Source organism: Bos indicus x Bos taurus, chromosome 14 (assembly GCF_003369695.1).
Source record: "Bos indicus x Bos taurus breed Angus x Brahman F1 hybrid chromosome 14, Bos_hybrid_MaternalHap_v2.0, whole genome shotgun sequence".
Taxonomy (NCBI): domain Eukaryota; kingdom Metazoa; phylum Chordata; class Mammalia; order Artiodactyla; family Bovidae; genus Bos; species Bos indicus x Bos taurus.
In genome coordinates this window covers 16,303,192-16,329,357 of record NC_040089.1, presented here as the reverse complement: position 1 = coordinate 16,329,357, position 26,166 = coordinate 16,303,192, and the positions used below count along the sequence as shown (strand labels likewise).

Below are 26,166 nucleotides of genomic sequence, written 5' to 3'. Positions count from 1 at the left end.
CTGAGCTGGTGATATCTGAATCTCACTGTGATGGCTGATGGGGCTGGAATATACAAAATGAGGACCCACCAGAGAAACATCCGTTTACCTCAACAAGGTGGGAGATTCTATATTACAGTAGGCAAAAATGGAGTGTTTCCCACCAGACTGGGAATCAGTTCTCCATCTACTCAGGCTTCCCAGGTGGCGCTAGTGGTAAAGAACCTGCCTTCCAATGCAGGAGACATGAGACATGGAATTCGATCCATGGCTCAGGAAGATCCCCTGAAAGAGGGCATGGCAACCCATTCCAGAATTCTTGCCTGGAGAATCCCATGGACAAAGGAGCCTGCTGGGCTATAGTCCATGGGGTTGCAAAGAGTTGGACACAACTGAAGCGACTTGATGCTTTTGAACTGTGGTGTTAGAGAAGACTCTTGAGAGTCCCTTGGACTGCAAGGAGATCCAACCAGTCCATTCTGAAGGAGATCAGCCCTGGGATTTCTTTGGAAGGAATGATGCTAAAGCTGAAACTCCAGTACTTTGGCCACCTCATGTGAAGAGTTGACTCATTGGAAAAGACTCTTATGCTGGGAGGGATTGAGGGCAAGAGGAGAAGGGGACGACAGAGGATGAGATGGCTAGATGGCATCACTGACTTGATGGACGTGAGTCTGAGTGAACTCCGGGAGTTGGTGATGGACAGGGAGGCCTGGCGTGCTGCGATTCATGGGGTCGCAAAGAGTCGGACACGACTGAGTGACTGATCTGATCTGAACTGAGCTGAACTGTAGCAACTTAGCAGGCATGAACACACTACATCTACTCAGTTCATTGCCTGGGACACCTCAGACCCAATAGAGGACTGACCCTTCTCTCAAACTGAAGGACTCAGTTCCATCAAGACTGAGCTAATCCCATGCAGAATTAGAGAGGACAACCAATTCTATGGGCTAATTGTTGGGATGAAGGTTGAGTGGAAGAGGAGTTGAGATTGGACAATAAAATTCACCCAGCCTATCCAAATAAATTCACTAAGTACTCTGAATTTCCTAAATGGTATTGTTCCTGCTGGTTAAAAAATTATCTTTGAACTTCCTTAAAACATACAAACCTTGTCTCTGAGAACACAGCTCATCAGCACTGATAACTTAGCCATAGAAGTTTGAAACCCTGCTGCACTTCAGAATCACCTGGGGAACTTAAAAAACTACTGTGCCTTGGCCCCACTCTGACCAATGAAATCAGGCTCTCTGGGATGGGATCTGGCCACAGTGTGTGAAAGAGTTTTAGAAGGCTCTTCAACAAGAACCCGATGTACAACCAAAGTTGATCATCATTGCTCTGAACAAATAGGATATGATCAGGAGAACAGTAATGGGCAGATCATAGGGAGAGGGAAAGAAACATTTCAGTCTCGACAAGGCAGGACATCATGTGATTTTATATTTTCACAGTCTTCTGTCAAAACCCCCATTATAGCTATTTCTGTATTTGCTGGCTTGCCTTTAATAAATCTATGCCAGTCTTAGAAGTAAGATGAGTATACAGAGAGCATTTACCCAAGAAGGTATTTCCAACAGTCAGCTAGAAACTTACTCAAGGCTCTATGATAACCTCAAAATGGTGATGAAGCTTGGTTTTGTTTTGTTTTTTAAGATAGACCTGATTACCTGCAAATCCATTCTTTTGATAAAGGAATTTTATTAAACATTAATATATTAAATGTAATATATTTTTCAAATATATATTTTAAAATACTTTTAAGAGTTATCATATATAGAAACTCACAAATCAAAAAAAATTTTTTTCTACACTGGATGTTATGATTGTGTTTGGAGGGTGAGGTGCAGAGGTGACCTGAGTCCTCTTAGATGGGAAGGAGAGCGGGAGGGGCCTGGACTGGTCACACCCATTGATGCAATTAACTTAGTGTTTGGCCTCTTGGCCTGAGCTTCTATTCTGCACTGAAGGTAGAAAAGATGATTCTAGAAGAGGAATCTGGTGACATGAATGGAAAACCACATAGAGACCATGGTTGTGAGCCATTTCCTAAGCCCAGCTCCCCTGAGCTGTGGACATGACCGTAAAGTAGTTATTTGTAGAACTTTTAACAGTGCAGCCTGAGGGTTCAAGGAGGTCACACACACAGCACCCCCATGAGAAAAGCAAAGTGAACTTTATCACCACTTCCTGCAGAAGAGGAGCCTAGAGCTCAAAGTCCCATGGCCGGCCCTGGAGACATAGTCAGAAAGTGACATAGATGAGACCCAAATTCCAGTAGCCCGGCTCCTCTTTCTGTGTGCTGGGCTGGCTGCCTCCCTGCCTGCGTGAGCCCTGGGGTCTACGTGGAGCGACATCACCTTGAACAGATGAGCAGAAGCGTGTAAAACACACACACTGTTTAATGCTCTCGTTGTTTGGACTCAGATATCGGAGCCATGGTAGCTTTCACCCTGAGGAGACCAGGTGGGTACAGACATTTCTGTGTGTCTCTTGACTTATCTTTGGGTGGCCCTGGTGGGAGATTCAATAGACCCTAAGCCAGAGGCCCTCATCCTTTTTTAGAAGTGTATGTGGTGGGGTTCCCGTGATGGAAACCTTGGCACACTGGAGGTGGGTGGGTGATGGCAGCTGCCTTGAAGACTTACCAGGCAATTCTTCCTGAGTTACTGGCTGATCCCAATATATTGACTGGAAACCACTGGCATCCTCTTTTTTAAAATTTAATTTTATTTGTGTTATAAATATATCTCTTAACTTGAAGTATACTTGCTTTACAATGTTGTGTTAGTTTCCGCTCTACTACAACATGCATCAACTGTATGTATACATATTTCCCCTTCCTCTTGAGTCTCCCTCCCTGAATCCCACCCCCGAGGCCCTGACAACCTCTTGTTTGTAAAAATGGGTAATAATAGCATCTGTCTCATGCATAGTATATTTCGAGGATCCAAAGAACTAATGTGTATAACCTGGTATTTCATGGAACATGGTGAGTGTCAAAGTACGTTTAAAAAATTTTAAACTCAGGGGAATATTGTAGCATGTTTTCTTGTCATCAAGAAAATAATAATAATCTATAGCACGTTTAGGGCTTCCCTGATAGCTCAGTTGGTAAAGAATCCACCTGCAATGCGGGAGACCCTGGTTCGATTCCTGGATCGGGAAGATCCACTGGAGAAGGGATAGGCTACGCACTTCCTTATTCTTGGGCATCCCTTGTGGCTAAGCTGGTAAAGAATCTGCCTGCAATGCTGGAGACCTGGGTTCAATCCCTGGATTGGGATGATCCCTTGGAAAAGGGAAAGGCTACTCACTCCAATATTCTGGCCTGGAGAATTCCATGGACTCTATAGTCCATGGGGTCTCAGAGTTGGACATGACTGAGCACCTTTCACTTCATTTCATGGCACATTTTGCATTGTCTAAGCATTGTGTCCTTTTTAAACATCACCCTGTGGTTAGATAAGAAATATTGTGCTATATGTGAATGAAATGAGCTCATCTGAGTTAAGCATCCAGGCCCAGATTCTGGAGCTAACAGGTGGGGTCAAGCTGGGTCCTGAGCTGGGTTCTGTGTCTCCAATTTACCCTCTGATGCCTGATTTGCCAGTGACTTGATCTTTCTGGGTTGGTGAGCTGTGTCCTCTCTCTACTGTGGATGTCATGTGGCTGAGGAGCAGAAATCAACTTTCATCAAGAAGCCTTTTCACACTGGGTATCATGCTGGGAGTATCCTTGAGGACTGACTCAGGGTTCCAGGCAAACAACGTTGTGTGTTTGTGAAACAAACATCAGCCCCCTTCCAGAGAGCAGAGTGGATTGTCAATTCCTTGGGCATTACTAGAAGGGTTCTGGCTTCCTCTGCACGGGGTCTGAGCTGTGATCTTCTCAAAACTGATTCTTTCCCCAAATCAATTAAAAATCTCTGAGGGTGGTTCCGGATGTTGGCATATTTCAAACCTCCTAGGTGTGTCTAATAGACAGCAGAGTTAAGAGCTCTTGGTTTTAAGGGGTAGGGGTGCCTGTCTCAGGCAGATTCTTTACCACTGAGCCATCAGGAGAGCCCTAAATTGGATATTATAATTAAATGGATTGCATGGATTTTTCAGTTTTCTGATGCATCTAAAAGGTATTCAAGGAATTCTCTGGTGGTCCGGTGGTTAGGGCTCATGACTCTCATTGCCAAGGGTCTGTGTTCAATCCCTGGTCAAGCAAATAAAATCCAGCAAGCTGCGTGGTGCAGCCAAAAACCAAAGTGGGGTTGGGGAGTGTTTATACCAGTAGTGTGCAAAAGCATTATGTCTTAAAGAATGTATGTACCTTAATTTAAAAACACTTTATTGCTAAAAATAATAGTTTATTGCTGTAAAAAGATGCTGAGCATTCAGTGAGTGGTAATCTTTTTTTTCTGGTGGAGAGTCTTGTCTCGATGTTGATGGCTGCTGACTGCTCTGTCAGGTTGGCGGTTGCTCAGGGTTGGGGAGACTGGCAATTTCTTTAATATAAGACAACAGTGAAGTCTGCCACATGGATTGCCTCTTCTAAGAGGTAGGACACCTCTCCCTCCTCCCATGCCCACGACAGCAGCCTAAGGCATGCCCAGATGCCTCAGTTCCCAGCTGCCCCATGGGAGAGTTCAGAATGCTAAGGCCATCTGTGATGAACACTTCTGCTCCCTAAAGGTGTATTCAGTCTCCCTCTGGTAGGTACTCTTATGTATTGGTAGCAACTTCCTGTTACTGAATGGAAATAGCTCAGTCTTCTCAAGTCATCTGAGAGCTCGCTGGCCAGGTTCCCAGGAACATTGCTTCTGCCTCCGTGAAATGATCACAGGCAGTGAGCCCTTGGGGACCACAGTGGCAATTCAGGGTTTGGAAGGCACTGGCCGTGGTACCTCTGCTGGGTAACTCTCCTTTGAAAACAGGAAAGGAAAAACTATTATTGGACATTTTCTTCAAGACTTTCAGGAAAGAGGGATTTCCCTGGTGTAGCTAAGATTCCTGGGAGACGTAAACGGGTATTCTTGTCACAGCTGATGGCAAATCAAAGTGGGAAAAATACTACCTCCCAAAAGGGTATGCTTTAATACTCTCTATATCCTGGACACTGTCCTAGGTATTTTGCTTACTTGCTCCTTTTTATTCTTAGAACAGTCCTGTGAAGAATGTACCTTGTTATTTATCTCCATTGTACCCTGGGGGAAACTGGCTCCAAGAATTGCCGTGACTTGTCCAATCCACCCATGTCTGGGTGGTTCTGGAGCCTATTATTTCCATTTTACTGTATTTCAGGGTCTCGAAGGCTTACCGTCCCCACCCCCAGGTCCCTTAGGCCAGTCCCCCCTCATTGAATTTCAGTGTTTGCCCTCTCTACAGCACCCTTTACTAGTGGCTCTCAGGTATCTGCTTGCACACATCCAGGAACAGGGAACTCACTCCCACCCAGTGCAGTTCATTCACTGTTCAGACAAGCACCAACAAGGAAGGCTCCTTAAATCCTCATCTGGATCAAAGCAGGATGTAAAAGAATAAATAAGCAAATAAGTGAATGGAGGGGACATCTGTCTCCTAGTTGCTTCTTCTCATTGGTCTTAACTTTATCATTTCAAATCATGAGAATAACTAATATTTATTGAGCAACTAGTATGTTCCAGGTACTGGGCTAAATGCTTTACGTTTGTTATCTCATTTACACATGAGGACTCAGGAGTATAGAGAGGTTAAGTGACCTGTTCAAGGAGGCAGAGATGGGTTTAGAACCCAGGGAGTCTGGCTGTGGAGGCCCTAAAGTTAGCTACTGCAGTTCACCCCCTCGTGAGTCCTAAATATGTCAGCGAAAGGGAAAGCTTCCTTGGTTCCTTCACTGTCCTTGTGTTGCTCCAGGACTGCAGGATGCTCCCTGAAAGGGTCTGAGCTTTGCTGCTCTCTCCTCCCTTCTGTCCCTGCTCTTCTTCTTCCCTCTTCTATGGGCCACCCCATCAGGCTGCCCGACGCAAGACCAGGACTTTTTCTGACTTGCCACCCTTCCATGCAGCTCCAGAGAGGGGTTCTCTCAGGAGGCCAGCGATGCTCCTGATATCAGCCGTAGACAGCAGACTGGGCCCTTTCCTGGGCTGAGAAAAGTGTAAGTGTTAGTCACTTAGTCATGTCTGACTCTTTGTAACCCCATGGACTGTAGCAGCCTGTCAGACTCCTCTCTCCATGGAATTCTTAGGCAAGGATACTTGAGTGGGTAGCCATTCACTTCTCCAGGGGATCTTCCTGACCCAGTGATTGAACCCGAGTCTCCCTCATTGCAGGAAGATTCTTTACTGGCTGAGCCACCAGGGAAGCCCTGAGTTGAGAAGGAGGCCCCCAAATGGATTCCTGCTCTTGGCTAATAATAATGATGATAGTGGCTGACATTTTGGGCATATACCATATGTCAGCTGAGCTGTGTACTTGTGCTGTGACCTCAATAAATTCCAGGGCTGCTCGCCCTTGGAGATGGTCTGAGAGCTTGGCTGTGGAGAGGGTGATTTATTCTGCTCAGGGGAATCAGCAGGCTCAGGCTTCTCAGTGGTTAGAGTCTGGGCTGTGAAATCAAGCAGACCCGGCTCCAGGGGTAGCTCTGATACTTAGGGGCTGTGTGACCTTGGAAACATTATCTACTCTCTCTGAGCCTTGGTTGTTCATCTGTAAGATGGGTAGGAGAGGGTTGCTGTGTTGATTAAATGATATCATTTGTTTTGAGTGCCTGGCATAGGTGAGAAAAGAGAAATGGAGGTAAAAACAGCTAGTGCTATCTTTTAACTATGGTTCTGGGTGGATCTCATGATTTCTGTTCAGGTGGTATTTCGTGGTTTCTGCAAAAGCAGACCTATCTGGAGAATGTGTTGGGTCATCCTGACACTTGTGGGTTTTATTTTTTTGGTTGTGCTGCCCAGCTTGTTGGATCTTAGTTCCCCAACCAAGGATTGGACCTGGGCCCCAGTAGTGACAGTGCTGAGTCTTAACCACTGAACCACTGGGAATTCCCTTGACACTTGTCTTTTGATGCCCTTCCAGTGTGGATGAGGAGGATGGTCAGCTTCCAGAAAAACTCAGTGTGTGTGTGTGTGTGTTTATTTTCTCTTAACGTGTCTGAATGAACCAAAGTTGCTATTATTGTATTTTTTAGTTTTTCTTCTTCTTTTTTTTTCCCCCCAGAAAAGGGATGTTTGGGCTAAAGCTGAAGAAGAAGAAGAACAAAGCAGAGAAGGGGTTAATCCTAGCCAACAAAGGTGCCCAAGGTGAGGCTTTTGGGATTTGGGGAGGGACTACTACCCTGGGGCCTGCGGGTCTCCAGAGTTGACTGACCCCTACTTGGCTGAGAAGGGAGTTCACTCTCCGTGGGAGTGAGGTGGGAACTGTGTCTGGGTCTTCAAACCCTGCCAACCCCAAGTGTGCACCCATGGAGATCCCCACCGGTGCTGGGTCATCTGGTCGCTGAGCCAGGTGGGTGGGTGGACACCTGCTGGGCCATGAAAGGCCCCCACAAGGAGGCAGTGACAGAAGAGCTCAGGCTCCCGGCTCTGTTCTGATTTGCTCTGTGCCCCAGGATAAACCACTCAGCACCTCCAAGTCCCAGCTTCTCCCTTTGTTAAGTGTTTGGAGTGTGGGCTCAGCTGACCATGGGGGGCATGGGGAAAGCAAGTGAGATGATGAAAATCAGTGGGAGGGCAGCAGCTGCTCTGGGGGAGGCTTTCCATCCACGGACTCATTTAACCCCTCCATCATCCTGCCAGAAGGCGCAGTCATCCCAGTTTCACAAATGAGGTCACAGAGATGCAGTGAGAGGACTTGAAGTGTGGAAAAGACCAGCTGCAGGATTGCAGGGCTCAGTGGAAAAACCAAAATGCAAAGCCATTGTCAAGAACTCATTAAGAATAGCTGGATGGTGACTGCAGAGCACTAAGCCAAGGACAGCGAAATCCTTCTAATCACAGGGCTCAGCGGGCTGCACAGACCCTTGAAGCCGGCCTTGAGGGGGGCGGGGGGTGGAGCGGCACAGAGCCAGGAAGCAATGGCATTGGGATACAAATCCAGACTCTCAGATATTCTACACTTAGAATGGGCTACTTCCTTTTCCAAAAGCAGAAAATCCCAAGTTACAAGGTGACCCGTGGTGGTGGAGGCCAGGCCCCAATCAGGGAGACAGTCAAGTGTATTAAATCAAAGAGGATCAACTGCTTCCAGTGGACAGGTCTAGGGTGATGCCTGGAGACTTTTGCTGGGTGGCCCTGACAACAGCCAGTCCAAAGCCAGCTTTCTGGACCGTTTCTAAACCAAAATGGGTCTGTTTTATTTTCACCCTCCTTGTCTCCTTGGAGGGATCCACCATTTACCCTTCACTGCTGTGTCCTGTAGGTGTCCTGTGGCCTTATCTCTGCCCTCCCCAACCCCAACTCCACTCCTCACTCCCATGTAAAACCCAATCTTACTAAAGAAAAATATGGGAATTCATCATACTGAAGTGCTAATAATAATAATGATTAAGTCATCCTTGGATGGGACAGGAGAGGCATCACATTTTAATTGAAGACAAGGTTTAAAGCTCAAGAGAAGTACTTGCCTATTGGGTGAAATAGAAGGTATCAGGGAGTGGGTAGAAAAGACTCTAGGGTCCTTCTTGATATCCTTGAAATTACAATCCTAAGTAGGACCCTGCAGTAGTCCTGGAGGTACAAGGTTGAAAAACAAATAGTTCCTTTCTTCAAGGACCTTATGAAAAATAATATCTCTGACACATTGAATAAGCCCCTTCTGCTTTTGATTTGACATACATTATTCATGACTCTGAAATGTAGGTTCTTTTGCCCCTGTTTTAGAAGAGGTTCAGAGAGGGTAAGTGCTTGCTCAAGGTTACACAACCAATAGATGGAGAAACTGGCTTCTGAGGCTGGGTTCGTCTTACACCAGAGCCCAGGCTTTCCTACCCCCCGGGTCAGCCTCCAGTGAGGAGCCCTCACTGACTGTGCAGCAGGGAAAGAATAAGCTGGTGGAGATTTAGGGCAGCTGACCACAGGCATTTCAGAGGACCTGGCTCCCACGGCTCATTCTAATTAGAGTCTTCAACCCACAAAGCAAACAGGGCAAAGAGGAATCAGGCCTCTCCTGGAAAGTAAATAGTGTCCATCCCGCTGACCAGGGCCTCACCCTGCAGATTGACAAAACAGAGTCTACGGAACTGAGTACAAGTTGGTCTTTCTTTCTTGGCATGACTGGGGAAGTTAGGGCTTCTCTGGGTGAAACGTTTAGAGATTCTCAGTCTGTGGCTCTTACATCTGTGTATTTTGAGACCTAATGGCTATGCCTTAATTTTGTAAAATACCAGTTACCTGGGCTTCCCAGGTGGCTCAGTGGTAAAGAACCTGCCTGCCAATGGAGGAGACATAAGAGACGTGGATCTGATCCCCGGGTCAGAAGATCCCCTGGAAGAGGAAATGACTACCCTCTCCAGTACTCTTGCCTGCGAAATCCCATGGAGAGAGGAGCCTGGAAGGCTGCAATCCATGGGGTCTCAAAGAGCTGGGACACAACTGAGCTTGTAACATAAGCACGTACCCATTAATTAGTTACCCAATGAGTAGTTGTTGGGTACCTTCCACGATCATCATTCATTTAACAAATATTAATGGCATATCTTCTAAGTGCTGGGTGTTGTGCCAGATTCTGGGTATACGATGGTGACACTGGATAGGTTAGAGGGAGGACAGTCCTGTGGGGGACTCTTCCGTTTGTCCCTCCAGATCTATTCTCCACCCTTGTTCGTCTGTTCTCTGTCCTAGGAGGCTGAGCCCCCTGGATGCACCACCCAGGTCGCTTTCCCAGTGGTGCACCCCAGCACGAGGTCTGGGAGAGGGAGGTCAGGACGTGTCCCCAACTGGATGATGGTCGACCCCCTTCTAGGGCAGCCCATGGGACCCGACCTCCTCTCTCCTCAGGTCCTAGTAACTATTCTCTCTCCTCATCTGGAGGGTCTCCGAGTGGCATCAGCTTGGCCGCCATGAGCTCCAGATAACTCTACAACCCTTTGTGGTTTTTCTACACCCACACCTTTGTAAAAAGTCCTCAGAACATCCTGTCCTGGTTGGGCCATCTGTTATCCATGGGGGCCCTGAGGAGAAAACTGTATTACAAGTGGAGAAAAGTGCTGGAAAGAAAACAGACCATGTGCTTAAGGGGAGTCTATTGGAGGATTTCTTTTAGTGTGGTTCGAGAGGGGCTCCATCGGCGGGGGAAATATTTAAGTTACAACATCGAGGATGAGTGGGAGCCCGCCAGGGCAGTGAGAGCAACTCAGGTGGAGCAGCCTGTGAAGAAAAACTCCAAGCAGGAGGTGGCTTGTTAGAAGGGATGGGAGTGAGTAACTAGAAAGCAATGAGGGCAGGAGCAGAGGAGCAGGTGGGCCAGGAGGAGATGGCAGTCAGGTAGGTAGGGAATTAGAGTCAATGGCACCCAACTCCAGTACTCTTGCCTGGAAAATCCCATGGGTGGAGGAGCCTGGTAGGCTGCAGTCCATGGGGTCGCAAAGAGTTGGACACAACTGAGCGACTTCACTTTAACTTTTCACTTTCACGCATTGGAGAAAGAAATGGCAACCCACTCCAGTGTTCTTGCCTGGAGAATCCCAGGGACATGGGAGCCTGGTGGGCTGCCGTCTGTGGGGTCACACAGAGTCGGACACGACTGAAGCGACTTAGCAGCAGCAGCAGCAGCAGCAGCGGACTTCAGACATATTCTAAGTGCAATTTTCCAAAAGAGGGGTTTTCAAAAGAGAAACATAATCTTTTTTTTTTTTTTTTTAAAGAAGGTTACAGTGGATGCTGCTTGGTTACTTGATTGGTAGGACACAGTATTTCAGTGACTGAATGAATGAGGGAGTGAATGAATGAATGAGGGAGTGAATGAATGGATGACTGAGTGAGTGAATGAATGAGTGAGTGAATGAATGTTGGCTATGGACGAAGCTTCAGCTGACTGCCTTCCCACCTCCAGGTCGGTCTCACCCTCCTGCATATAAACCCCTACAGAGAAGGGTCCATGTTTTGCTAATTTCTCCATCTTGCACATCTAACATAGCCCAGATTCTGGCATGTGTAAGGTTCCTAAGAATATTCACTGGAAACCTGACTCTGTAACAGTTGCTCCTCATTCCTGAGGCCCTGTGGTCAAGACGGGGAGCAATAAAGTTTAACTTCACACTTCGTGTCGCACAGTTGGGTACTGGCATTACTCTAGGGTCTCTGCAGGCTGGACTTTTGTTTCCTAAGTGACAGAAGAGTCAGAGCAGATGGGCTCAGTCATCCTTTCTATAACTACTGGACACCTATGAGGTCTGTGTCCATGAGCCCCTATGGCAGCATGGGCTGCGTTATTCTGTCTTCTGACTCGGTTCTGTTTTGTTGGTTCACTAATTCAAATCAGAGAATCAATATATATCAAAGCTGGAAGGGGTTTAGAAGCTTACCAGTTTCCCAGAGAGCCCAGGGTTCTAAGAAATGGCTTCAGGGGTTGCTGAAGAGGGTGATGGTGAAGCTGGAAGAAGGTCACTGCCCTACATTCCACCTCATGACACACAGAACAGCTTGGTGTCAACAGACTTGTGTTGTATATTGAGGTTCTGTACAAAATTACATATATGAAAATGGACCGAGATCTGATCTCTTTGGGGAACGTTATTCAAGCTATTGCACCTTGTTACTCAAAACTAGCCCTCAGACAGCAGGAATGACCTCACCAGGGACCTTGCTTTTAGAAATGCAGAGTCTTGGGCCCTACCCTGGACCTACTGAATCAGAATCTGCATTTTAACAGCTTCACAGGTAATTTTTATGCACATGACATTTTGCTAATGAGACGCAGAGGTAATAAGTTAGTTGTCTAAAGTCTAAATGTGGCAAGGTTGTGACTTGAAAGTGCATCTTTAAATTCATAAGCCATCACCCCACAACACCAGCATACAAATCTACCCTTTTTTTGGAAACAGAAGATGCATAGCATGTGTCTGGCCTTTCTGCCACTAAAATGTTAAGGTCCATGAGGTCAAGGACTGTCTTCTGGTCTCCTTGTGTGTTTGTGGTGACTGGCATAGCGCTGGACAGAGTCGAGACTCAGATCGCCACGGTGTGGCGTATTTAACAGACTGTTCTCTTTGTTTGCTTCTCTAGATGATCAAGCTGAAGCAGAAACACCACAGGAGGGACCATCTCACCAGGAAGGCCTGGGAGGAGATTTGATTTCCGACAATACTTCCATCACTCCTGTCCCCTCATCTCCTCCAAAGAGAAGGTACAGTGTTGCACAGGCAAGCAGCCTACACCTACTGAGCACCTCCCTTGTGCCAGGTACCCTGCAGGCTCTGGGAGAGTAACACCAGTCCCTGTGTACAAGGAGCTGAAGGTCGGAGGCAGGAAGCCAGCGTGCTGTGTCCCCTTCACTTTCTCTATGGCAGTGCTGGCCAGGGCCCCGGCTCTACCAGCTTCTAGTTTTCAATCTTCATGTCCCTCATTGTTCAGGAATGACAACAGCAGCAGGAGACAGAATCAGGAGCTGTCCCTCACCTGTTCTGTAAGTCATCGAGACGCTAGATGTCTTAGCTTTGTGTTTGTCCCAAATGAGAAAGTGGTTCTTTTACTACCCAACAAAAAGTCAGAACAAACTGACCTTCTGCACGCAATCTGCTCTTTCAGTTAGCTATCGGTGTGTAACAAATAATCCCAAGGCTTAATGTAAGAATTCATTATTGCTCATGAGTCTACGGGTTAGTTGGTTAGTCTTTACTGGTTCCGGATTGTCACAAGTACATCACTCATGTTTTTCTCATCGTTTCGCAGCTCTGTTGATTTTAGTTTGAGGGTTGGTCCGTTGTGCGCTGGCCTAGGATTTCTTTATCTGGGGCTATGGGGCTTTTCTCACTATAGTATTGCATCCTCTAGCAAGCTAGGCTTTTTTTTTTTTTTTGCAACACAGTTTGTGGGATATTAATTCCCTGACCAGGTACTGAACCCACACCCCCTGCAGGGAAAGTGGGGAGTCCTAACCACTGGACCACCAGGGAATTCCTCCCAAACTTTTTCCAGTGGGGCTAATGTCAGAGTTCTGAAAGAAAGAGTGGAAGTGTACACAAGATCTCTTGAACCTAGGCTTGAAATTGGCAAAAGTCACTTCTGCTGCATTCTGTTGGCCAGTGCAAGTCACAAGTCCAACCCATGTCACAGCAAGAGCAGACTACAGTTTTCAGAGTAAACAGTCTGGATATGGGGAAGCCAATAATTGGGGCTAGATGCCCTTTGATTTGTGTCCATTTCTTATTTATGATAATTCCTCATGCCATCCTTTCCTTTTCCACTCAGGATTATTACTATCAGTAGAGCAAATTAGTGCTTCCCTGGGTGGCAGGAAGATCCTGAGTTGTTATTACTGGACTGTGACAGGATGCACAGTATATGTGTGTAAGGGTCGGGTAGGGGGGCAGAGAGAGATGGAAATCAGAAAAGGTGATAGCTCAGATTGACTCTTAACAGAAGGCATGACATTTGTATGCTCATACTCACTGTAATATCTCCTTCCCCCCTACACTGCACCTTGACACCTACCCCCATCAAACTCCAGAATCAGGATTTCAATTATTTTTAATATCCTTTAATGGGTCCTTTGACATTTATTTCACTAGGATAATAGTACTGCATTGGTGGAGAAAGGCAGGTGAAAGAGAAGTAACTAGCCTTTTCCTTTCTCCTTGGTCAGTGGATTTTCCATCAATTAAAATTCTACCCATCCACCAGTGCTCAATTCAAACTTGACCTCTGTAGTGACATCTTTATTGCTTAGTTTGGCTCTCACGAATATTTCTCTTCTCTGAACTTCTGTTACGCTCTTTCCCTATGACACATTTTGTACTTAATCGTTCTCTTTATATATTCTGGTCCTCTCTCCCTTGGATAGATTGCTAGCTCTGCAAGGACCAAAATGATGACTTCTTCATGTTTTCTCCCTGAGACTAACACAGAGTTTTCACATAGTAAATGCTCGGTACAGGTTTGCCATTTTATTAAAGAACAGATACCCTTTAATATCTATCTTTTCCTACATGCAATATTTCTTTTAATCCATAGAGCAACCCTATGCAGTAGAAATTATTTCTATTTTTAGATGAAGAAATTAAGGTTAATGTCACAAAACTGGGGAAAACAGATATTCTAATTCAGATCAGTCTGACACCTTGAGATTCTTACTAGTTTATTCTCTACTAAAGTCAGTTACAATCAGCAGAAATAGAATGAAATCAGATGCAGTGTTGCCAGAAGGCAAGAGAATAAAATTCTATAGAAACTCGAGCTGTATTTTTCCCCACCCATTGTGCTTCTGTGATAACAGGGATTCCTCATATCTTTCTATTATTATCCAATCTCTAAATGCCCAGGTATTGCACATCTGTTTTCAATTACTCATGACAGTCCAGACAAATGAAGTCCCCTGAAAGTGAAATCTCACTAAGATGGCTGGTTGTTCCTTCCAATTTTCTTTCTTTTTTATTTTTTTTTAACCGCTTGTTTTTTTTTTTTTTTCTCCTAAAAGCAATCATGAAACCCAGAATTGCTGTATAGGTGAGAAATGGCAAAGTGGTCATCTGGCTAGGACCAGACAGCAGAGAAAGAAGATTCTTATTTAGACTCAGGTCTGCCACTGATTTGCTGGGGCATCTCAGGTTCTCGTTCTGTAAAATAAGAAATAAATGCTACTGATAATCATACTCACAATAAGAGTTGACATTTAATCTTGCCATATGCTAATTTAAATCTTTATATATGTTACATCTTTTAATTGTATACACTCCATGTATATGGGTTATTATTAGCTCCATTTTTTAAGACGGGAAAACTGAGTCCTAGAGAGGTTAAGTTACGTGTCCATTTACATTTATCTACTCCAGAGATGGGGAGAGGATATCTAGTATAAATAAAAGCACTTAGAAATACCTGGGAAAATATTAGCGTGGCTTATGGATTTAAGGTAGGTTCTTTTATTTATTTTTTTAGAGAATAGTTTTGAAGAAACATTTATGTGTGTTTTTTTGCAGTATAATTGTTTTACAACTGTGTATTAGTTTCTGCTGTGCAATGAAGTGAATCAGCCCTGTGTATGCATATGTCCTTCCCTTTGGGCCCCCCTCCCCCACCCCTCTAGGTCACCGCGGAGCACGGCCCGGAGCGCCCTGTGCTATGCAGCAGCTCCCACTAGCTCTTGCGCACATGGTACCTATGTCAGTGCTACTCTCAGTTTGTCCCACCCTCCCTACCCCATCCCTGTGAGAGTGAAGGTGAAGTCGCTCAGTCCTGTCTGACTCTTTGCGACCCTATGGACTGTAGCCCACCAGGTTCCTCCATCCATGGGATTCTCCAGGCAAGAATACTGGAGTGGGTTGCCATTTCCTTCTCCAGGGAATCTTCCCGACCCAGGGATCGAACTCAGGTCTCCTGAGTTGCAGGCAAACTCTTTACCATCTGAGCCACCAGGTAACTCTAAAGAAAGTGAAGTTGCTCAGTCAATTTGTCCATTCTCTACATCTGTATCTCTATTCCTGCCCTGGAAATAGGTTCATTTTTCTAGATTCCACAGGTAGGTTTTTACTTAATGAAACATATGTGTTAAACTTTTTTCAATAGATCAAAACTGTTGACTAAGATCCACGATGGGGAGGTCAGATCCCAAAATTACCAAGTAAGTGATGAGTCCTTCCTACCCAGCCTCTGCCAGCTCTTCTTCTTTTTTTAAAAAATAGTTTTATTTATTCATTTATTGTTGGCTGTGCTAGGTCTTCGCTGCTGTACAGGCTTTTCTCTAGTTGTGGTGAGCGGGGGCTACTCTCTAGGCGAGGTGCAGGAGCCTTTCACTGTAGTGACTTCTCTTGCTGCGGAGCATGGGCTCTAGGGTGTAAGGGCTTCAGTACTTGCGTCCCACGGGCTTCAGTAGTTGTGGCTCTCAGGCTCTAGAGCACAGGCTCAGTAGTTGCGGTGCATGGGCTTAGTTGCTCCTCGGTAGGAATCTCCCCAGACCAGGGATCGATCGAACGTGTGTCTCCTGCATCGGCAGGCGGATTCTTTATCACTGAGTCACCAGGGGAGCCCTCCCCCAGCTCATCCTGTGTAACTGAGCAGCCAGGCCGAGTGTGTGCACGCTGCTTTGTGTTATAGATCGCCATAACCATCACGGAGGCCCGCCAGCTGGTGGGTGAGAACATAGATCCGGTTGTGATCATCGAGGTCGGGGATGAGAAGAAGCAAAGCACAGTGAAGGAAGGAACCAACAGCCCATTTTACAACGAAGTAAGTCATGGGGGTCACCAGCTTCCCCTCCACCAACATGCTCTTCACCACATGGCAGCATTCTTAAGCCAAACAGAAAATCTGTGCTCCTCCTGACTGCTTCCCATCCCTCATCTAAGCCCGAAGCAAACTCCCTGAGCCTCCTTACCAACAGAACTTAACAGACAATGGGCAGCCCGAGGCAAGGAATTCCTCCTGATTTTAAATTCATTGCTGTTTTCAATAGACCCATTTTCTTATTACTTAAAAAATATCATTAGAGTATAACTGACTTACAATATTATATTAGTCTTAGATAGTCTTAGTTGTCTTACAACTTAGTAATGAAGTTTTTTAATGTATTATGAAATGATCACCGTGGTAAATCTGGTTACCATCTGCCACCACACAAAGTTATTATAATACTCTTGACTATATTTTCTGTGCTCTAATTTACATCTCCATGGCTTATTTACTTTATAACTGGTAGTTCACACCTCTTGCTCCCTTTCACTCATCCCCTCAACACCCCTCCCCTCTAGCAACCATCAGTTTGTTCTCTGTATCCAGGAGTTTAGTTAAGTTAGCTGATTTGTTTTCTTTTTTAGATTCCACATGTAAGTGAAATCATCTGGTATTTATCTTTCTCTGTCTGACTTATTTTGCTCAGAATGTTACCCTCCAGCTCTGTCCATGCTGTCGCAAATGGCAGTATTTCATTGTTGTTTTTTTATGGTTGAGAAATATTCCGTTGTGTATATATATCACATCTTCTTTATACATACATCTGTTGATGGACAAAGTTTCTTCCATATCTTGGCTATTATAAATAGTACTGAACACAGGGAGGCACATATCCTTTCGAATTTGTGTTTTATTCAGATAAACACTCAGAAATAGAATTGCTGGATCGTATAGTAGTTCTGTTTTTAATTTTTTGAGGAACCTTCATACTGTTTTCCATATTGGTTGTACCAATTTCTTATAAACTCATCTTCATCCATCATAAGTTCTGAGTATATATTCAATAAATGTGTTGGCTAGTAAGAAGATAAACATTCATTTGCAGAGCAGAAACACTGAAAATTTAATTATTAATTTTGACATAGTCATACTGATTTGGAAAGTAAAGCAGTGGTATTTTTCTAAGCAGCATAAAAATTGTAAAGGAAAACATCAAAGAGAGACATAGATCTTCTAAGTTTATACACACTAATTTCTCATTTCTAAATAAAAAGATTACACAGTTTTTAAAAACTGTCAAAGATGCAAAAAGTATAAAATGATTTATGAGAAAATATATACAGTATATGTGTTTCCCCTGATCTTTGATCTCTAAGTCCTCCTCCCTGGAGGCAGACTTTCTCACCAGGCTTTTGTGTATCTTTCCAGAAATATTCCAGGTGTGCATAAGAATGTGAACAAATATTGTAGCCAAATGGTAGTGTTCTACACAGACTGTCCTGGACCTTGGGCTTTTCACAAAATGATGTATCCTGGAGATTAGTCTGTATCAAGACATCTAGTTCAACCTTATTTTCCCTTCTTTGCTGTAGAGTTTTCCATTGCATGTACTTATTATAATTTACTAAACCAGTCAGTCTCTCATTGATGGATATTAAAATTTTTTTCAGCCTTTGGATACTACTTATAATGATATTTAAATGGCATAATTGGGGTGAAGAGTGTATGTATTTAAATTTTGATATCACCACATTGCCCTCCAAAGAGGTAATGATTTACATTCCAACTATGTGCAAGAGTGCTTGTTCCTCCCATACACTTCAACACCATGAATTGTCAAAAAGTGCAGTCAACTCTTAATTAATTTTTTATTGAGAGTGGAAATTGAAAAGGAAGTCAGGGGAGTATGCATAATAAAATCAACAGAAAATTCCCAAATCCCATTTGAGCTGTTAACTAAAACTATTAGAGTGGCAATGTCTCCTTCCTGTTCTACTCCCCGCCTCCAGAACCTTTGAGCTGTTAACTCCTTTCCTCTTTATCACTCCTGCCTTACAGCCTTTTACCATGAGTTAAAGTGGCAGTCTTCTCCTTCCTGTTCTTCTCCCCACCTCCATAACATCTTTCAGCGTGAATGTGATATGAAATAACGTGTGTGGAAGTGCTTTAAAACTGCAAAACTCTACAGACTTGTTAATGAGAATAAGTATTTGCTTTATGCAAACAAGTCTTGCATCTAAGTGACATTCCATTGGGCTAAACGTAATCATTGGGAAATCAAGTGAAAACGAAAGCTGAATTAAAAATCTTTGTTACAGACTTGGACTCTAATTTTCAAGCCTGAAGTTCATCAGATGTTGAAGGAATCAGTTAGTAGAGGCTGGGGAATCTTTCCCAGCTAGAAAAATGTGTGTGGCTTCAGAGGTCCAGGGACCCTCTGTGAGACAGTTGAGTCTGAAACATGTGAAACTCAGTGGAAGGCAATACATTTTAGAACTAATTTACTGGTCCAAAGGAACCCACAGCAGCTCATATACCAGAGAATGAAGAACTTCATGCAAATGAGTTTTGCACAGAAAAGATTTTCTGAACACCAAAACTCTTGAAAAGTTTGAACATATATATGAAAAATTTCCTGAAATGTTATACATAGCTTCCTGTTCTCTTAACCAGGAGACACTGAACATAATATAACCTTAATGTAGCTTTTCATTGATACTGCAGGACTGCCATTTTGAAGGTCTCTTATTCTAGTGTTTGATGACATCTTTGGTTTTCCTTCCATGTTTTGGCTTTTCTGTTCTGCCTTTAAAAGCAAGCTGTTGGTGACCCCTTCTCCCTTTCCCACTGCTGTCCTGTTCAGCTCTAATGTCTTGGTGTCATTCCTCCGTCTTGCAGCTCAAATACCAAACAATCCAAGAAACAACTTCCTAGTTCTGACTCGGCTTCCACCTTCAGTCCTTAAAACACACAGGCTGTAACAAAGCACTACTCCAGCTTTCTGCATGAGGAGCATCCTACCTCACTTCGGGAACTTGACAAAATTCAGATGGTGAAACATCTAGCACTTGAATTCCTTTTATGATAACTTTAGGGGAACTTAACTTTGGTCCCTGGCTCAGCAAGAACTAGCTGTATGACTCCAGGCGTGTCTTTTAAATTTTCTCACCTTCAATCTTTATATGTAGAATATGGAAACTACTCTATATATTTTCTTCAACTCTAAAATTCAATCACTTTTTTCAAATTAGAAATCTTCCTTCCCCATAATTTCTTTTTATTATTTTCCTGGTCAGTCTTGGGAATTTCACAAGGATGTTTGAAGCTGAAAAATCCCAAGAAAATGAAATTTTAATCAAGTTTACTCTAAATTAAAACCACAATGAGATATATTTTCAGTCATCATTATATATAAGCAATAAAAATGAATATATAAGAAAACCGACAATTCAGGGGTTAGCAAGGGAATGGAGAAATGGCTATTTTCATATGCTGCCAGTGGGAATGTAAAATGTTTTAGCACCTTTGGAAAAAAATTATGCTAGCTACTAAAAACTTACATGCACACAAGCTATGATCCAATAATTCCAATTCTCATGTCCATTTTAGAGGAAAGCTTACGTATATATTGTGAAAAGATGTAATTGGTGTTTTTTTTTTTTTCCTATTTGAAAAAAAAGAAAACATTAAACAAGTTTCAGTGAAAACAAATCAAACAAATTAAACAAGTCAATTAATTGATGATAGAGTTATGCCATTGGGAACCTTGCAGCAATTCATTAGAACAATGCAGAATTAGAAGTATTGAAGAACAGAGTTCTTACATGAAAGTTCTTACATGCAGAATGAACTTTGTTTTACAGTACTTTGTCTTCGACTTCATTGGGCCCCAATTGCATCTTTTTGACAAGATCATCAAAATCTCAGTAAGTATATCATTGGTGGTGATGGTGATGGAGGTGGGAGAGATTCTAGGCTTTGGGAAGTCTTGAAGACTTCCTTGCCTATCTTCTTCACCCACTCAATCTATATTATATTATATTATATTATATTATATTATATTATACATAAGTTCTGCATTAAGGTTTAGGTAATAGTGGAATCTTGCTTGGGGGTACTTAAAGAATGTGACTCTTGAAGAATGAGAAGTCACCAGGTGCCAAACATTCTTTACATGTGAATTTCAGGCATGCTGACAGGTGATGAGAAGATATTTCGGGACCTGGGACATTGCCCAGATGTTGTCTCATTGCATCACTCAGACAACCACCTGTTTGTGGGATCAGCTTTATTGCAGGCTCTGAGGGGACTGTGTAGAGTTCAGAGGAACAGTTAATAGTTAGGTTTTATGCAGCATCATAGACAAGGGTCATGACTCTCTGTGGGGCAAGTGGATTTTTAGCAGAGGATCAAAGCTGGTATTGCCTATCTCTGTTTCTCTAACTTGGAAGAAGAAGGTAGAAAACTGTCCTTGAATCAAGGATCTCATAGAATTTTATTGTTAGAAGGAAGCTCAGAGGCCATGTAGTTCAACTTCCAGCCAGTACAAGAATACTTCTCCACCACTTCCATGACATATGACATGGGGTTCTTAGGCACTACTTGATTATATCCAGTGATGGGGAGGTCAGTACTTCTAGAGAGGCCCATTCCATTGCTGGAGAGTTCTGTTATAACAATTATCCTTATAGTAACCTGAAATCTCTCTTCCTGCAGCTTAAGAACTGCAAAGGTACCCTTACCTGCTTTTAGATGGCAGTATTTTCAAGAGTGGGAGACACCTGAGTTACTATCACCCTTCATCCACACCCTCAGTTTTCTCTTTTCTGGGTTAAAGGTTAAACTAGTCCTGATTCTTCAGGAGTTTTGTGGCTTCTGGACCCAGGCCCAGCTCTGCCAGCTTCCTGTAGAACTTTTTTATCTTAATTGCATTTAGAATGAAAGATGTTCTGCTGTAAACAGCCAGCAGTCTACTGACTTATCAGACAAAATATTGAAGATGACAAGCTCTTTTGTCCTGCCTACTGTACATGTCTAAAACTTCTCAAGACAGTAGGGATGGGAAAGTTGTGAGCAAAGCATTGTGAGATTTTAGGAGAGAAAGGGAACATGTTCAGTTGTGACGGATCAGGCAGGGCTGTTGGAAGGAGGCAACGTTTGCTCTCGGCATTTAAAGATGGGTAGAGTTGGGACTTCCCTGGTGGCCTAGTGGTTAAGAATCTACCTTGCAATACAGGGGACATGGGTTTGATGCCTGGTCAGGGAACTAAGATCCCATATGCTGTGGAGCTACTAAGTCTGAGTGCTGCAATTACTGAGCCTATGTGCCACAACTGTAGAGCCCATGTGCTACAACAGAAGATCCCTCATGGTGCAAGGAAGATCCTGCATGCCACAGCTAAGACCCCATGACAAAGCCAAAAAAAAAAAAGGTTGGGTAGAGTTTCTAAACGCAGAGGTAGATTTGAATATTGGGCTACTCTAGAGTTCATTTTGGCTACAAACAAACAAAAAACAAAAACCTTTTAGGTGGTAAGATTTGACGGGTGTCCCTGAAACGACATTTAGCTAAAATCCTGCTAGAGGGTGAGGTAAAGCTGTGATTCTTTGCCCACCCTTACAGCCATCCCTGAGGTTCGATAACCAAATGTCAGTGTGCCCCAGATAAGAGTGAAGGCCAGACAAGGTTCAAGGCCTAGAATCCTCTTTGATGGGTTTGTCTTGAGCCCTTTTCGCAGATTTAGCCTCAAAGAGAAATCTAATGTTGCCAGACTCACTGCTCCGTCTCTCCCAGGTCTTTCACCACAAGCTGATAGGAAGTGTACTGATCGGCTCCTTCAAAGTGGACCTGGGGACCGTGTACAACCAACCTGGTGAGAAAAATTTGCCTCCCAGTCTCCCTTGCTCTTCTTCTCTTCTTCTGACACCTAGGAGTCAATTCATTTATCCCTTTATCCACTTATCCATTCATTCAATACATTGAGCATCAGTTAAGCAAAGTGGTATAACTGTGTGTAACTCTTGGATCTCTTCTTCCAAGTTTTCAATCTGATGATAAAGCTGTCTTATGTGTCCATAGGCTGTGTGCTTAGTCGCTCAGTCATATCCAGCTCTTTGCAACCCCATAGACTGTTGTCTGCCAGGCTCCTCTGTCCATGGAGATTCTCCAGGCAAGAATACTGGAGTGGGTTGCCATGCCCTCCTCCAGGGGATCTTCCCAATCCAGGAATACTTCTGAGCAGTTTTTAAAAATATTTTCCCAAAGTCTGTCCAATTTATTGCTGTGAGACACAAGAAGGAAATGTGGAAGTTAAGAATGTGGACTCTGGGGCCAGATTTGCCTGGTTTCAAATTCTACTCTGTTCTTTCTTAGCTGTGCAACCTTTTGTTAATAACTTGACTTGTCTGTGCTACAATTTCCTTATTTGTAAAAATTGGGATATGATAGCAACTCCTATAGAGTTGTTGGAGGATTAAGTAAATATATATGTAAGTGAATATATACATAAGCATATATGCATAAGCACTTCATAGAATCTAGCACAAAATAATGACTATGATAAGTCACACATGGGTTTACTGTAATTATTACTATTATCCCTGATTTTTCAGAGGTGCTAGGCAGATTGTCCAAGGTCAAGAGTTAATCAGTAACAGAACCAATAGCAAACATAAATCTTATAATCAAAGGTTCTTTCTCTTCAACAGTGATTCCAACTCACATGACCACCGGGGCCAGGCAGTGGGCATCACTGAGTGCAGTGGACTGGGTTTAACGCCGTGGGAAATGAGGGAGGCTGGGGGGATGGAGGCGGGGCACATAGCGCCATGGAAGGAATAGCATCTACTCAGCTCCTTTCCTACCTGCCACCGTGTGGCAATGTGGACTATGTACTGCCAGATCTAACAGGTGTCTTTTTTTTTAAAGATAAGCTTAAAGTCTAGATTTTGTGAGAGCCTTTGAAGTTTGGACTCACTGTGTAGGCCAAGAAAAAAGATCCATGAGTGGCACTTGTGGCCTGTGGAATTATGTGTGGCTTCTTCTGTTTTGGCTACACTGTGCAGCATATGGGATGCTAGTTTCCCACCCAGTGGTCCCTGCAGTGCAAGCACAGAGTCTTAGCCACTGGACCCCCAGGGAAGGCCCTCAGGCATGGCTTCTACACTGCATTCGTGTCCTTCTCTCCGGTCAAAGCTGGACTCTAGTCCAGGCATTTTCCACTTGGTTAAGGGCTTCCCAAATCCCTGTGGCAGGTTGGGGAAAAAGATGGAGAAGTGGTTGAGGAGAGAGGAGAGGAGGGGAAGGAGGAGAGAGGGGCAGCATGAGACTTGGAATTAACTGTGATGAGCGAGCCCCTCCTGGGGAGCAGAGGGTGGGGAGGTTTGTGTTGGAAGGAAGTGGGTGGAGCATCTGGGTGCATCTGTGCAGGGTATCTGAGCTGTCGGGATGTCTTGCAGGTCATCAGTTCTGTGACAAGTGGGCCCTGCTCACGGATCCTGGCGACATCAGGACTGGCACGAAGGGGTACCTGAAGTGTGACATCAGCGTGACTGGAAAAGGAGATGTCTTAAAGCCCAACCCCAAAACCTCCGATGCCGAGGAGCAAATAGAAAAGTGAGACAGGCCCATGGAGGACCGTGCAAGAGAAATGACATGTCCCATTTCCGTGTCTTTCCCCTCTCCCCTTCCTTACGGGTTCTTGAGAACTGCCAAGTTAAAGAGGCCTGTCCCCCCAGACTCTGCTCTGTCAGGGGCGCCATGAGATGTCCTACCAAAGGCACCACTATCCTTTGGGAGGGCAGCTTCTAGAACAAGAACAGCCTGTCTTCCTATACCAACCCACAATGGGTAAGCTATTCCCAAGCTTATCCTATGGATCTGAATTGAGCTGATTTTTCTTTGAAGGGAGAATAATTTCAGCCACTGGCTTATGAAATGGAAAGGTTTAATGCACCTCTTTTAGGTGTTTATTCTGTAATTCTGGAACCTGAACCAGTTTATCACATTCATTCTATTCATGCCCTGCGCTGTCATTCACGCCAGGAAGAAAACTTATTTTAGTGATGCATCCTGATATTTTCTCCTGTATCAGGATGCTCCTTTCTGCCTCCAAATTGCCTCTTCCTCTTCTTTCTATTCTTTCAAGTGAAACAGTTCTTTTATGTTTCATTTTTGTCCCCCTCAAGGAACCTCTTGATCCCTCAAGGGTTTCCATCAGAGAGGCCCTGGGCCAGGTTCTACGTGAGACTCTACAAAGCTGAAGGGTTGCCCAAGGTGAACTCCAGCATCATGGCGAATGTCACCAAAGCATTTGTGGGTGACAGTAAGGACCTCGTGGATCCCTTCGTGGAGGTCTCCTTCGCTGGGCAGACGGTGAGTGTCCATTGTTGCGATCCCGGCAGACCTGGGCCGGAATTCTGCTCTTTACCCCAGGACATCGCTGGGTAAAGGACATTAAAATCAAAATCAAGACATGCCTGGAGAGAGAAGGCTTGTCACCAGAAGGCCTTGCACGTGGCAAGAAAGTGGGGGAGAGTCACTACTTCCTCTCACCTTCACCTTCCTGGAAGATTCATAGAGAAAAACTGGCGGGGGGAACCACCATTCAGGACCCAGGCAGGCAGGCCTCCTTCCTCACCTCTGGCTCCTTCTCTGAGCTATTGGCCAGTCCTCAATTCCCAGAGAATTACCACCTCCCCTTCAATCTGCTCCACAATCTACCCAGCTTGTCCTTAATCGTATGTAAGCCTGGACATCCTTGTGTCCAGCTGTTCCCCGCTCAAGAGCCATTGGAAGTGCCAGGGCCTGGGCACATGGTCAGAGCTTAATCCTGATTAATTGGACTCGGAAGCTTCAGCCAACACACGTGTGTCTACCCAGCTCCTCCCTTTGGCAGGGTGGACCTTGGACTACTTTTGTCTTGGGTCCCATTGGCATATATGGGACATATATAACCTCCAAATAGGATATCACCTCCATTGTATGATGAGGAAACTGAGGTCTAGACTGGGGAAGGGATTTGTACCAGGTCCTAATTTTAAAAGATATTTATTTATTTGGTTGCACTGGATCGTCATTGAGGCACGTGAGATCGTTCATCTTCATTATGGCACACAGGCTCTTTCAGTTGCAGCATGTGGGATCTAGTTCCCTGACCAGGGATCAAACCCAGACTCCCTGCATCAGGAGCATGGAGTTTTAGCCACTGGACCACCAGGGAAATCCCTGGTCCTACTTTTACGACGCAAACTCAGGGTCTAATTGTATCTGCTGTCTTCCCGGAAATGCATGGAATGCCTTAATAACACAGGTGTCAGTTTCACCTCAACCCAGTGTGATGATGAGAACTTTCTGGGGGAGGACCTGTGACAACCCTCCTTTTGTCCCAGATGCCCAGCACGGTGTCTGGCACAGAGCAGGACACTGGTTATGTTCATGGGATGTAACTGATTTTCATGGGTGCCTCGTGGAAACAGGTTCATTAATTTGGCAACTTACTTTATATCTCCAGCTGGTGTGAAGAGTTTTCTTTAGTTGGTCAAAGGCCTCTTTCATTTCCTTCAGTGGTTCACATCCTCCTGGCTTTGTGTTTAGGGGCGAACCACGGTGCAGAAGAACTGTGCCGATCCCGTGTGGCATGAACAGGTGGTCTTCAAGGAAATGTTCCCTCCGTTGTGTCGGAGGGTAAAAATCCAGGTGTGGGATGAAGGCAGCATGAATGATATAGTGCTGGCAACCCACTTCATTGACTTGAAGAAGATCTCCAATGAACAGGATGGAGATAAAGGTAAGGCCTCACATGTCTGACTTCAAGGTGGGGTCTCGAAATGATTCATTTAGAGCCTCATCTTCAAAGCCAGAGGAGCAGGCGATGTGTTAGGCACTTTCC

The 26,166-nt window shown here is 44.5% G+C and overlaps 1 protein-coding gene across 1 annotated transcript in view; it reads left to right on the top strand.

Annotated features, from left to right (window-relative positions):
* The first annotated feature begins 2,212 nt into the window (after nt 1–2,212).
* The window catches only part of FER1L6 (fer-1 like family member 6), a 137,404-nt gene continuing 113,450 nt past the window's right edge, over nt 2,213–26,166 (top strand). Inside the window, exons 1-10 of the mRNA XM_027560901.1 lie at nt 2,213–2,448; nt 7,173–7,255; nt 12,176–12,296; nt 15,674–15,728; nt 16,202–16,333; nt 20,140–20,202; nt 22,071–22,149; nt 23,735–23,891; nt 24,464–24,650; nt 25,872–26,064. Of these exons, the coding sequence (XP_027416702.1) occupies nt 2,387–2,448; nt 7,173–7,255; nt 12,176–12,296; nt 15,674–15,728; nt 16,202–16,333; nt 20,140–20,202; nt 22,071–22,149; nt 23,735–23,891; nt 24,464–24,650; nt 25,872–26,064 (1,132 nt within the window). The 5' untranslated portion in view covers nt 2,213–2,386. The remainder of the gene's footprint in view (nt 2,449–7,172; nt 7,256–12,175; nt 12,297–15,673; nt 15,729–16,201; nt 16,334–20,139; nt 20,203–22,070; nt 22,150–23,734; nt 23,892–24,463; nt 24,651–25,871; nt 26,065–26,166) is intronic.